Source organism: Lissotriton vulgaris, chromosome 7 (assembly GCF_964263255.1).
Source record: "Lissotriton vulgaris chromosome 7, aLisVul1.2, whole genome shotgun sequence".
In the NCBI taxonomy this organism is placed as follows: Eukaryota; Metazoa; Chordata; class Amphibia; order Caudata; family Salamandridae; genus Lissotriton; species Lissotriton vulgaris.
Genome location: NC_141695.1, coordinates 1,140,627,324 through 1,140,639,939, shown reverse-complemented (window position 1 = coordinate 1,140,639,939; position 12,616 = coordinate 1,140,627,324). Strand labels below are relative to the sequence as shown.

Here is a 12,616-nt window from a genome sequence, read left to right as displayed (position 1 = left end):
TAAGCCAAAGACTAATCCTCGGCAATCGAAGCTGGTCCAGAATTTCTGGCAAAGGCCGCACCACGTGTTTGTCCCCCCCCCCCCCCCCCCAAAAAAAACGGGACAGTTGGAAGGAAGTTAATTACTAGTTTGACGTTTATATCTACACTTGTCACTTACTGATTTCAATCAACATGGGGGGGGGGGGGAAGAAACAATATTAAAACTACTTTTATCTCAGGCTGGCACCTTGGTTCTCTAATGAAACATGATCATGGTGTGTTTAACCTAGGCACTTTGGCTTGCCTCCTTCACCAGTGTCATGAACCTCCTGTTTTCTTAGACGGGGTAAGAGCTGTGCTGCAGTATACTGTATTTGCAAACCTGGAAATGTGCACCACCCATTTCCACCGTCTCCCCACTTACATAGTCCACATCCTACTTGCCCTGCAAGGCCACACTTCCATCTTTAGGTAATCTGAGAACAAAGCCCTGACCCATTATTTAATGGCAACTGTTAGATTTTTGGTGGTATGAATGTAGTGGCATGGAAACCGAAGCCTATTAAAGGCCTCTGGAATTATCTGCCGTTCGCCTTCTCAGTGATGTTTAACCATTTTTCTAAAGGCACATTCAAAATTGGTAGGATGTTGTTTCCTTCCTCACTGGAGATACCTTTTAAAACCAAAAACGTTACTGTCTTACTACTGCGGCAGGCAATCTTCCATTTGTAACTCTGGTATTAGTTTTAATTTTTGCGCCGTGAAATTTACTAATTCATTTTTTTACCCTGGAGAAGGGAAATTCATGAGCATCAGATAGTCAAAGTAGGACCATAATAGAGCAGATGTTCGGACTCCAATTAAATATGACTTTTTATTGAGTATTTAGACATGAGGCTATCACACGGCTTCCCAATGCATTTCGTTTGTCTGCAAAACCAGAAGTTAAAGTTTTGGTGTTCTACATGTATTTGTATTTAGATGTTTAATAGTAAGCGTGTGTGTTGATTAAACAGACATTGCTTTCAGCTATATGAAAAGTAGTTTTGGTGTATAACAAACAAAAGGAACGTGCATTCACCGATCGACTGGAACAAGGCACTGTTTCGAGTTAAATCCCATAAACAGAACTGTATTTATAAAAGAAGCTGACATTTTAAACCCACAAGGGATAACCTCCTTGTTAACCTAGTAGTCGTTTTGATTGAACTTTTTTGGGGTGGGAGTTTTGTGAGTATTTTAGATGCCTGCTAGAAAATTCCCGTCCTCTCGGCTAAGCAAGCAAGGTCACATGAAGGATGTTTGCAGTAGAGCTACAGCTCATACAGTACATTGAGATGTAATGCGCCTCCTGCGTTCATTTTTCGTGGTGTGTGTTTGGAAAGTAATAGCTCTTTTTTCCCTTTACCCTAGTTTTTGGTTTGCTGTGCACCCTGATGGCAGAATTATATATTAAAACATTTTAGCATCGGGACCTATTGGCATTAAAAAGAATGTACCCACTGCTACCTTCCACATTAAAGCGTTCTTCACCTCTGTTTTGTGAACAAATCCTGGCATGCAGTACAGACACACCTGTTTATTTTGTATTTTCTTTTCCTTTGTTCCAGAGTCATCAATACAATGCTAGTGACGTGTGCCGTTTGCTGTTATCTCTTGTAAGTGCAAACTTTACTTCTACTGATTCGGACTGTACTGGTATCCTTGTCGTCCACTATTTCTGATGTCAGATGAGACTATTTGCTCACTTAAATGTCTTTTTTATTCTACCTCCTGGCAACACGTTTATACCGAGGAAACCTCATGCTGTCTCATGCCAGAAGTTAGTAGGCTCAGCAGTTCTGTTTTTCTTTGTTATGCTTCCTGCAACTAATAATCCTGGATTTATCATGTAAACAGGTAAACACAACAAGAACTGGAATGCAGAGAAACTAGAAGGACTGAATGAGTTAATGGCATTAACTTGAAGTCAGTTTTGAGATCTCAAGGCCTTGTGTTTCTTTTTATTTTTGTCGGATTACCTTCTTTGGATTGCAGTCTTCAGTGCAGTTACCTGATATAACACCAAATGAAGCGTGGCATTGCAAATCCAAGCTTTGAACTACAGTTACGGAAATAAAAAAACATTTAAAGTAATGTTTACCCACACAGTAGCTTCTCGTGCATGCAATTCTAGCTTCAAACCCTGCACACACTGCTCACACTGAATAGTGAGACCACAATGTATTCTGGTGAATGTGTCTATGCCGGGTTATTCCAAACAGAAAGATGTAAAGGCTAGATTAGGACAGAAGTCGTAACCGTATATATTTCGGTTTTATTTGGTCGCAGTACTATTAAATACGCTTCCTATGTACAAAACATTATGTTGGAGCAGGAGGGTGAAGGAGCCGTGAATATTTTCTTATAGTTTAATATGTATTTAGTGTCTTCTTGAACCACTGTTTCTCCCTCCTGTACTAGTATGATCTAAGTGGTATCATTCAGAACACCTTATTTAATGCCTAGAAAAAAATATTCTACCGAATTCATGTACAACAAGTGTGCTTTAAAAGAAATATATGTATGTGTATCTATCCCAGTGACTGTCACCACTGGGTAATTATAGTAAGGATCATGTTGCCATAGAAAACTATTTTTTTGTGTTGCTTATTAACTATCTTCACTAAATGTTCCATAAAAAAGTGCTACTGTTTCACTAGTTTGCTCATGGAAAGTTTGGAGTGATCTGTCAAACAGTGGGTGAGAAACAAGGGGATCCCAAAACGCATTTTCCAGTTGCACCAAAAACGTTGTATATCTAGGGAAGTGGAGCTTCTGCAGATCCCAACAGAGATGTGATTGGCTGTCACCACCTCAACCAGGAAGTGGTGGCAGCCTGAGCCCCATCTCCCATGGCGACTTATATGCTATGTCCCAGGGAGCCCACCTCCAGTTCATAGCTGTTTTCCTGTTGCACCCGCATTGAAAATGCTCTCACCAGCTGAGAGCAGACTTGAGATCTGTTTCCCTGCAGCTCTGATGTGGGCAGGGAAACCTATCAAAATATTGCTCCTGCCTGGGAGTGCAGCATTAGTAGCTGCTCCCTCACGACGGGAGCAATGCTGGCTCCCGCTGCATGCGGGCATCCGGCTGGGGTCGTGGGGGCCTTGGGGCTCCCCCCGGCCCCCATAGAGTATATATGTAAGTGTCCTGGGTGGGCACCCACCTTTAAAAAAGTCTGTGCCACCGGGGATTGGTTCCCCAGGGCAGATAACGGCTCAGGGAGGGAAGGTCCGCCTCCCCTTAATTTTAAGTAGTGGCCCTGAGGGATGGGTCCCCAGGGCCTAATGAGGCTCAGGCAGGGAGTTCTCCCCCTTAAAATGTATATAGCCCTGGTTGATGGTGTCCCCAGAGCCAGGCCCTGTGGCACACCCTCTGCCACGCACGGCCAAAGGCCATGTGGGGTTGGCTTCCTTTGGGGGGAGTGGGTGGGGCGGGGATTGGATTTATGTATGTCTTACTTAAATATTACTTTACGTTAAACACCCCTAGAAATTCACTGGACAAATCAAAGTTTTTAAAGTGACGTTACAGCTAGGTGAAATGATGAGTAACAACGTGACATTTGAAACTATTAAATACCACAGAAATTCACTTGTTAGTTCTCTCAAGTAACTGTAGCTCATGCCCTAAGGTAACTAGAACTCACACCCTGAAAACTGTGCATGGCTGGGCCGCGAGTTATAGTTATGTTAGGGCAAGAGCTATAGTTACTTGAAATAACTAGAACAGGTGAATTTCCATGTTTTGTAAAGATTAAAACGTTGTTACTAAACATGTCAGCTAAATTTAATGTTACTTTAATATTTTGCTTTTATTCAGGTAATATATATAATATATTACCTACTGGCTATAGCCAGTAGGTATATATAGTTAGGACCTAGCTACCATAGGAAATCCGCAACATTCTATTGGGAATAACTTTGGCGCCGGTTGAGGAATTTGCGTGTAATTGTCCAAGATTTAGGCCAGCTCCACTCCGCTCCTTCCCTGGAAATTTCGGGGGGATTTGTCATGCGGGGGCCGAGAAAAAAGGGGGGTCCCAAAACGTGTTTTCCCCATGTTAATTTCCATAGGACGAATAGACAAGGCTACAGCCCGAACCGCTGAACGGAATTACACCAAACTTTGCAAAATTGTAGGGACTGGTACGCAGAAGTGCCTTTTCTATATTTGGTGAAAATTGCTCCAGTGTATTTTACGAAAATTAGGTTCAAAAACTCATATATATCTATATGCGCGCTTCCAGCGCTTATGGGTACGCGTACCGGGGAGCGCACCCCGCGCTCCACAGAAGTGCGCGAGCGGAAAGCTGATTGGCTCTCGGGTGTCTGTCAACATTCTAAACAGTCCGGAGAGTCCACCATCTTGTGTCTCGGTAGAATCGAGACACAAGAGGTGAAAATAAAAAGGGGGAATTGATTATAAGGGGGCAGGGTAGACACCCCCTGACCCCCTAGGTTTTCTGAGAGGGGCTAGAAGGACCCTGTGGTGCAAAAAAAACGATATTTTTTTTGGGAAATTTTCACGGGGTAAGCGCTGGGTGCGTTCCCATGTACGCTTACAGGTACGCGTACCACGGGAAAAAAAAGAAAAATATATATTTTTGGGCCTGGGAGGTCCTTGTGGGACCCCCTGTGCAGGCCTAGGGGGTCAAGGGGCTTCTACCCTGCCCCCTTTGCATGTTTTGCACCTTTGTTTCACTGCTTTCTTGTGCCTTGGTTCTACCGAGGCACAAGATGGCTGCCAACACTTCCTCGTTTGGAGTGTTGACAGACAGTGGCAGCCAATCAGCATGCCTTTCACAGGAAAGCAGCAAGCTCATTGGCTGTCAATACTTCTAACCAGGAAGTGTTGGCATTCATCTTGTGCTAGGTAGACCGCGGCACAAAAGAAGCAGAAAAACAAACGTGTAGAATGCAAAAAGGGGGCAGGGTAGAAAGAACCTGACCCCCTAGGGACGCTCACGTGGTCCCACAAGGATATTAACATATTTAAACGTTATCCGCTAATAGAATTAGCATTTAAAAAAACCTTGCGAATTCACTGAAAAAACCATAGGTTTCAGGCCTTATATAGTTAGGAATTAGCATTAAAAAAAACTTGCAAATTCACTGAAAAAACCATAAGTTTCAGGCCGTGTATAGTTCGGAATTAGCATATAAAAAACCTTTGAAATTCACTGAAAAAAACCATAGGTTTCAGGCCTTATATAGTTAGGAATTAGCATTTAAAAAAAACATTGAAATTGCTCCTGTATAGTTAGTTGTACTAACTATATTTCGCGCACCCGCAATCCACTGCTGATGATGTCACATATTAGATCATTCATGACCCGGTCAGTGACAACACTGATGACATCTCAAATGACATCACTGTCACCGGTTTCGGCAGATTGCCTTTCTCAAATGCCACAGGCCAGTGGGAAACCAGACAATCCTCTCCTTACGAAAAGATGACAGCCCACACAGGTCGCTCTTCCAACCTCCTTTATTTCAGAAAATGACGAGCAGCATTATGCATTTCGGCACTCCGTGCCTTCCTCGGATGCCTTTGCTCGATTCTCATGCAATGTCCACTGTTTTAAATGAAGCGCCTCCCTCCAATTTGTAGAGACACTCCTTCCACCTCTCTGGAATGATTTACAAACTCGCTGCCCCGAGTTGCCTCGCTGTAGTCACGCATACGCATAATATATATATATATTATATACACACGTATGCGTGACTACAGCGAGGCAACTCGGGGCCTTTGTGTGAACATTATATCAGGACATTGGCAGTGTCCTTCATCCCTCGAATTCCTGGATAGCACACCGTTTTATTTTTTCCTTTCCAGTTTAGCCCAGGACTGTGATGGGGCATTCTGGGAATTGTGGTTTGCTGTGACACGGCAAACCAGTCCACTTGAGTTGCTTTTACCCCTTGGAGACACTGTGCAGGGGCGCAACCAATCAGCGGTGTGCAGGACTAATTTTATAGGGATACGGGACACGCCTCCTAAAACACTCACCTGGCACTGAAGAAGGCGACCATGCCGAAATGCATCTGCCGAGTGTACACAATAAAGCTGCCTCCAACCTGTTACCCCCGTTGTGGCTTCTCTTTTTCCGGAAAGAGTTTCTTCTGTATTGCTAATATGCGGTTGCCTGTGCCGCGTTTCAGAAGCCTCCGCATTTCAAAGACTCCATCTTCACTGGCGTGGGCGTCTGCCGCTGCTCCTGTTTCGTTTCCGAGGTATCGGATAGTTGGAGTCCACCTGCTCACCGGGAAGAAGACAACGCGATGTTGAGGAAATCTTTCTTCACTATGGGCCTGATGCATTGTCATACGGACCCTCGCGCATTTTGACTCCTGGCAGTATGGTTTATGCGGTGTGGGGACATAAGGGGGCCTTTGTGTGAACATTATATCAGGACAGTGGCAGTGTCCTTCATCCCTTGAATTCCTGGATAGCTCGCAGTTTATTTTTTCCTTTCCAGTTTAGCCCAGGACTGTGATGGGGCATTCTGGGTTTTGTGGTTTGCTGTGACACGGCAAACCAGTCCACCTGAGTTGCATTTACCCCTTGGAGAGACTGTGCAGGGGCGCAACCAATCAGCGGTGTGCAGGACTAATTTCAAAGGGATATGGGATACGCCACCTAAAACACTCACCTGGCACAGAAGAAGGCGACCATGCCGAAATTCATCTGCCGAGTGTACACAATAAAGCTGCCTCCAACCTGTTCCCCCGTTGTGGCTTCTCTCTTTTTCCAGAAAGAGTTTCTTCTGCATTTATATATATATAATATATATATATATATATATATATATATATACACACACACACTTCTACTTAGGACCTAGTTTCCATAGAAAAAGCTTTAAAACAATGATTATTTTTTTTAACTTGATTATAACTTTGGCGCCGTTTGACAAACCTTAACATTTCCCCCCAAAAATGTATTCCTGATTCTTGTTGTGCATAGAAAGTTTTGGGGTGATCCGAGTAAAAGGGGGAGGGTTTTAAAAAAAAAAAAAAAGTATTTCCCATGTTAATTCTTATAGGGATTTTGAACATGACTACAGCCTGTACTGCTGAATGGAATGACACCAAATTTTTCAGAAATCGAGATCTTGATCCAGAAAGAGGCCTTTTTAGGTAGAGACTGGGCAGTGCATGCACTGCTCTGCAAGGCATGCTATATAGGGGTATGGACTTGAAGCCCCGCCCATATTTGTAATTGGCTTGTCATTGTCCTTCGTAAATGCTGGCTTCTGATTTGTTAATAGGCTTGTTAGTCCCTCCTTAGTACTGCCTTGTATTCATTTGTAACATCCCATGAGGACTGGCCCTCTTACTTCGGTTGTTGCGCAGTACATCTTATTTAGTCTGTAAGCACTATTTTCTTTAATATTTCTCGTACTGCATGCTTTCCTGCAGCATTCAGCGAGCCAAGCGTATTTTCACTGGGTGCTTTTACAAAAAAAAGCATTTTTGTTAACTTGTACAGCGCTTTCACTTTAATAGCGGCCTCAGACCTTTGTATAGACACGGCTTGTCTAAAGAAAGGGGCGTGGCCTTATGGGGCTCTTGCAAACAAAAAGCATTTGCAATGCAATAGGTCTCGCATTTTAGAAACTTTTACCTATTGGTATTGTAAATGAGAATGCATTTTATTATTTCAGGTTTTTTTTACGCACATAAAAGACATTGTCATTTACAGTGCTAATACCTCAAAATCTCACAATTGCGAGACCTATTGCATTGCAAATGCTTGTTGTTTGCTGAAAAACTGTTCAGTAGTTTTTAATGTATTAAAGGAAAAAGAAATGTGTATATGTGGGCGGAGCCGAAGCACAGATCTCATGGTGAGATCCAATTGGCTGTCAACACTTCAACCAGGAAGTACTGGCAGCCATTTTGGGACTAATATAGATGATAGTACCCCATTGAAATGATTTGTAGTGAATGGAAGTTTTGGAGGGTTACAAAAAATAGAACGTATAAAGGGTGATAACAGATTTAAGTTGCAATATACATTATTTGTTGATGGTAACATACTAATTTCAGGGATTGTGGTGTGTTCTAAGATGATTTTACACTGTGAAAAATCCCTTCTCCTGGGATTTCGTTAATCATGTTTGAGAGGAAATTGCCTAACTAAAGGGTAATGGAAGGTGCCCCAGAAGCTAAAATTAGAGAATATTTGGACTTCCAAGAAGAGCGTCCTCTACAGTTGATTCCCTTGTGTTCTACAGCAGCCTCGCAGGGTGTTCTAAAGAACAACTAGAGTGTTAGCAGTGTTACTTATGACAAAACTATGGCACACTTGAAGCCATCTTAATAAAATCAAACTGGTAAAACTTAAAGCATTTAATTTAGAAAGGAACAAAAGGAGGGGTTTATTTTGTCATAGAAATTATGGTTAGTACTATTGAAAGAAAAATTAGTACACGTTTTAAGTGAGTTCTTAAATATCTTCCTCTTCTATTTCATTAAAACATTCTGACATGCAGACTGAAACATGCACTTTCAACACCATCAGCAGACTACCAGTTGACTTCCAGGTGAGCACAATGGGTATTTACTACAGTGCTCTGAGTAACTAGAGTGCTATTATTTTGAATTTATGCCAAAAGTGTGGCACATCTGAACACCATCTTTATGGAATCGAAGTGGAAAGATGAAAACATTTTCTACTGAGAATCCTGCAGTAAATGGGTAAATTAGGGAGCTTCATAACAAATAAGTCTCCCAAGATGTCTGCCAGAGAAAAAAGTGCCTAATGAGGCATGCCATGAGTGATGTATTCTGTGAGGTCATAAACAGTGCATTGCGGGGTAAAAGTTATAGTTTGCTCCGGTAACTAGAACTGCTGAATTTCACTGGTTTTGTACAAGTGAAATCTGAACCTAACTAGAACATTCCCGAAACCTTTGATTTTCCCAGTGGAAAAAAAAATATATAGACGTTGACGTGGGGTTTAGGTTTGGTTGTAGAGCTGGGGGGGGTAGTATATTTGGAATGATTTTTTGCTTTATTTTCAAATGTTACCTAGCTATGATTTTCAATGCTATGAAGTAGTTATCAGGCCATCAAACACCCCTTGCTCTAACATCTTACTGTAAAAGTCCTCCACATTTAACTAGGGCAAGCTCAAGAGGATTTGGCCGAACGGCTAGGGCGGTCGGCCTCAAATCTGGGGAACCGGGTTAGTCTTGGCAAGGACGCGCAACATCCTGTGATTCTGGGCATATCACTTAATCTCCTTGTGCCTAATACAAATGAATGTGTCCTCATGTAACGCAACTGGTGCTCTTGTAAAGTGCTCTGATACCAGATACCTTCAGGTCAAGTTCGCGCTATTTAAAACTCAATAGGAAAAAAAAAGCCATCTGTTTTTATCTACAGAGACTTGCACAATATTGAGCTTCCTTTCTTGCACCTACTTGTAAGACATTCTCATAAAGCCACCTGTCCTTTAGAGCAGTGTCCCTGGAACAAGGGCACTAGCCTGAGCTTGAACCTCCTCTGCTCCAAAGACAAACTCATCGAATCAGTAAGCATCTTGCTACATGGCTTTCCTTTCCTGGAAGAAGAATACTGTAAAGCAGGACCAGGTTGGCAACGGCCATGGATGGTGGCTGGTTACTCCATTCAAGGACAGCATCAAATAAATCCACTGCTAAACACAATTTCTTACAATTCCATTGCTACCTACCTACACTTCATCAAAAATAAATGATGCATTTCTGTTCTTTCTAACTTTTCTGCACCATTTATTCCTCTTATCACGCCTGCTTTGCTGCTACCCACCTCCGGATAATGCAAGTTGGCAGTTATGCCTTTTGTCTTTGTCATAACTGGATCTTACTTTCTCTTATATTTGATTGACCATACCTCTGATGCATGATCTCTTATGTGTCATTTGTATTCACAACAAATCTTTTTCGGTACCCCAGTTGGGCAAGTTTTCACCAAAAAAGGCTCCACAAAAAATTAATGAAAGTAACAAATTGACTGTGTGTAAATCTTAACTGGATAGTTCTAATGGATGGCAAGAAATGTTGGCTTACTACCGAGATTAATTAAGCAAGCTTCTGTTTAAAAAACAAAATAGAAATCAAACTCGGAAGCCCTTTGCTCCACTGCCTTGTCACAGTGGAGTAGTGTATGCCAGGAAAGCTCAATTGCGGTCTCCTGAGCATGTTAACAGCTGTTAATTGTCAACTCTGTCATAAGAGGAAAGGGCACTGGTATGACAGCCAATCGTGCTTGGTTGCTGTCGGCATAAAGGCTGCCACTTATTTTCTCTAGTTTGCAACCCCCAAACGCCCATGTCCACTTGCCTGCTCTGCTTCATGCCCATGCTCCACAAATTCAAGGAGCTTTAAATGCAAGCAGGCCAAAGGTAGTTCTCATGCTTTTAATCTTCTCAAGTTTAAGCACTGTGTACAGTGTCAATCCATCTCGAATGTTTTCCTTTGCTTTGTTATTATTTTTACTCCGTTCCAGATATAGGAACTTTTACTTTGTTCGATGCTGTGTATACATTATCACATGTACGGTTACAGAAGAAACCGTTCCGAACCACAAGATTCATACAGTCGGCAAAAGCAAAAAAAATAGGATTGCCTCATCTGAGCGTTTTCTCAGTTTGTCTGTGATAAAAGCGTTTGGCAATTCTACGTTCATAAACTGTAAGGGTCACAGATTCATTACAACACCTGGTATGATAGGCATTACAGCATAGTTGGCCTTTTATGCGGTCCACCATTACTGTTGTATGCTTGACTCCTATATATATATACACACACTCAGAGAGTCCTGTCACTCAAGGGAGGGTGGGGCCAGGAACGTTAGTTTTATTGAGATGCTGTATTTCACCAGAGACGCGTTTCAACAACTAAATGCCTTAGTCAGTCTGGTCTGGATTTTGAAGAGCGTGCAGTAAGTATTAAAATGTTCAGTTCATTTTTGTTAAAATGAGCACAGCATTCAACGCATTTCTTCCAACAAGCTGGCGTCCTGGTGGACTACATATACCAGCCTGCTCCGGGCGTGCTGTTAATGTTTGCAATCTTGTAGCACATGTTCTTTTGGTCTTTAAAACAGCAAAGTTCTCTGTTCCTGTTCAGTTCGGAATCGCCACACACCCTCTTCTTCACTGTCTCACAATGCCCTGCTCCGAAATCCTCCGCTCAGCAACACCACATAACCAGGGTCGCGGCTTCGATATGAGGAGCCTGCACATTTCGCGGTGAGCCCCTCCAGCCTTTCCCTTTGGCATGCAGCTGAGCAAGGTACGGGGGCTGAGAGTTTGCTACTCCGCTTTCCCTTCTCCAACACGGGCTGCCTCTCAGCGCCTGTACGCAGGCTGTTGACTTGATGGCGCTAGCGCGCCTATTTATACAAACAACCTCCTTCACATGGAAAGAGAGTCCGGTCACTCAAGGGATATATATTTTTTAAAGTAATCTGTAGTATTCATTTTGAGATTTTTCAGATACTAAATAGTTTCTATAGCACATAAATTGAGGTTAGTTGAATCGGGTTCTCTATCTGGTACAGGTGGAGAATGTGGTAAGATGGCTGAAATGTAGGAATTGAAGGAAATGCCTGAAACAGTAATCTATGGACTATGGTATCCGGAGCACATAGGTATGGTTGGTTACAGGCATGAGCTCAAATTGGATCTCGTTTTTTAGGTCTCGCCTCAGCGAAAGACCTATTGATGCCCGTATTTGGGAATGTGGACAGGAGAGGGGCACAGGAGCAGAGCGCAGATTTCACCTCGTGGGCGCGCACGGCGCCGTGCCCCTCTCGTGCCTCATATTCCCATGCGCAAACACAGCCACACTCACGCATGCGCACATACATAGCCATACACAGGCATACACACACTGCATACACACACGCACCCCCCCTTAAACAGACACACGCGCACACAGACAGACGCACGCACAGACATACTCAAACAAACACACAAGCGTACACCCCCACCCTCACCGGGCTCCTCTCCCCTTAGGCATGTTCGCCCCTTTCCGATGCTCTTCACGACGGGAGCTGTCGTACCTGGTAGAGCGGGGGCTGCCCGCCGATGTTGTTCACGACGGGAGCTGCCGGACCTGGTAGAGCGGGGGCTGCCTGCGCATGCGCGGCATTCCTAACCAGGGCCGGGGCTCTCAGAATGAAAGTTAGAAATGCTGCGCATGCGCGGGCCGCCCCCGCCCTCCCAGGTCTCGTCACAGAACACGTAATACACCCAGTGGATAACGCGTGTTATTCAATACAGGAACATATCGTGGGAAGGAGGCTGCGAACGGATGAACTCTTTATATGTATGGATGCTCGGTCTGTCTGCTTCAGTGACGAATGTGCAGCCACGGCTGTCTGCGACGCTTCCCAGCCAGGAAGCAGGATGACTAGCAACACGAAAGAAAGGCACTTCCGGTCATGCGCACTGCAGGGCCGCGGACCCCCTGCTCGCGCGGAGCTGCGGCGCCTCCTTTCTCTCTGCTGGGCTTATGGTCTTTGTTAGGCAGCGGGTGTGCGCCTGAAGCGGTCCGGGTGGAAACGATGGCGCGGGCAGGAAGGTTCCGCTCTGCT

General features: G+C 43.8%; 1 protein-coding gene across 1 annotated transcript in view; it reads left to right on the top strand.

The window, feature by feature from the left end:
* Positions 1-12,616, top strand: part of ATP6V0E1 (ATPase H+ transporting V0 subunit e1) — a 140,023-nt gene that overhangs the window by 11,184 nt on the left and 116,223 nt on the right. The window contains exon 2 of the mRNA XM_086931578.1: positions 1,592-1,639. Within this exon, the coding sequence (XP_086787704.1) occupies positions 1,592-1,639 (48 nt within the window). The remainder of the gene's footprint in view (positions 1-1,591; positions 1,640-12,616) is intronic.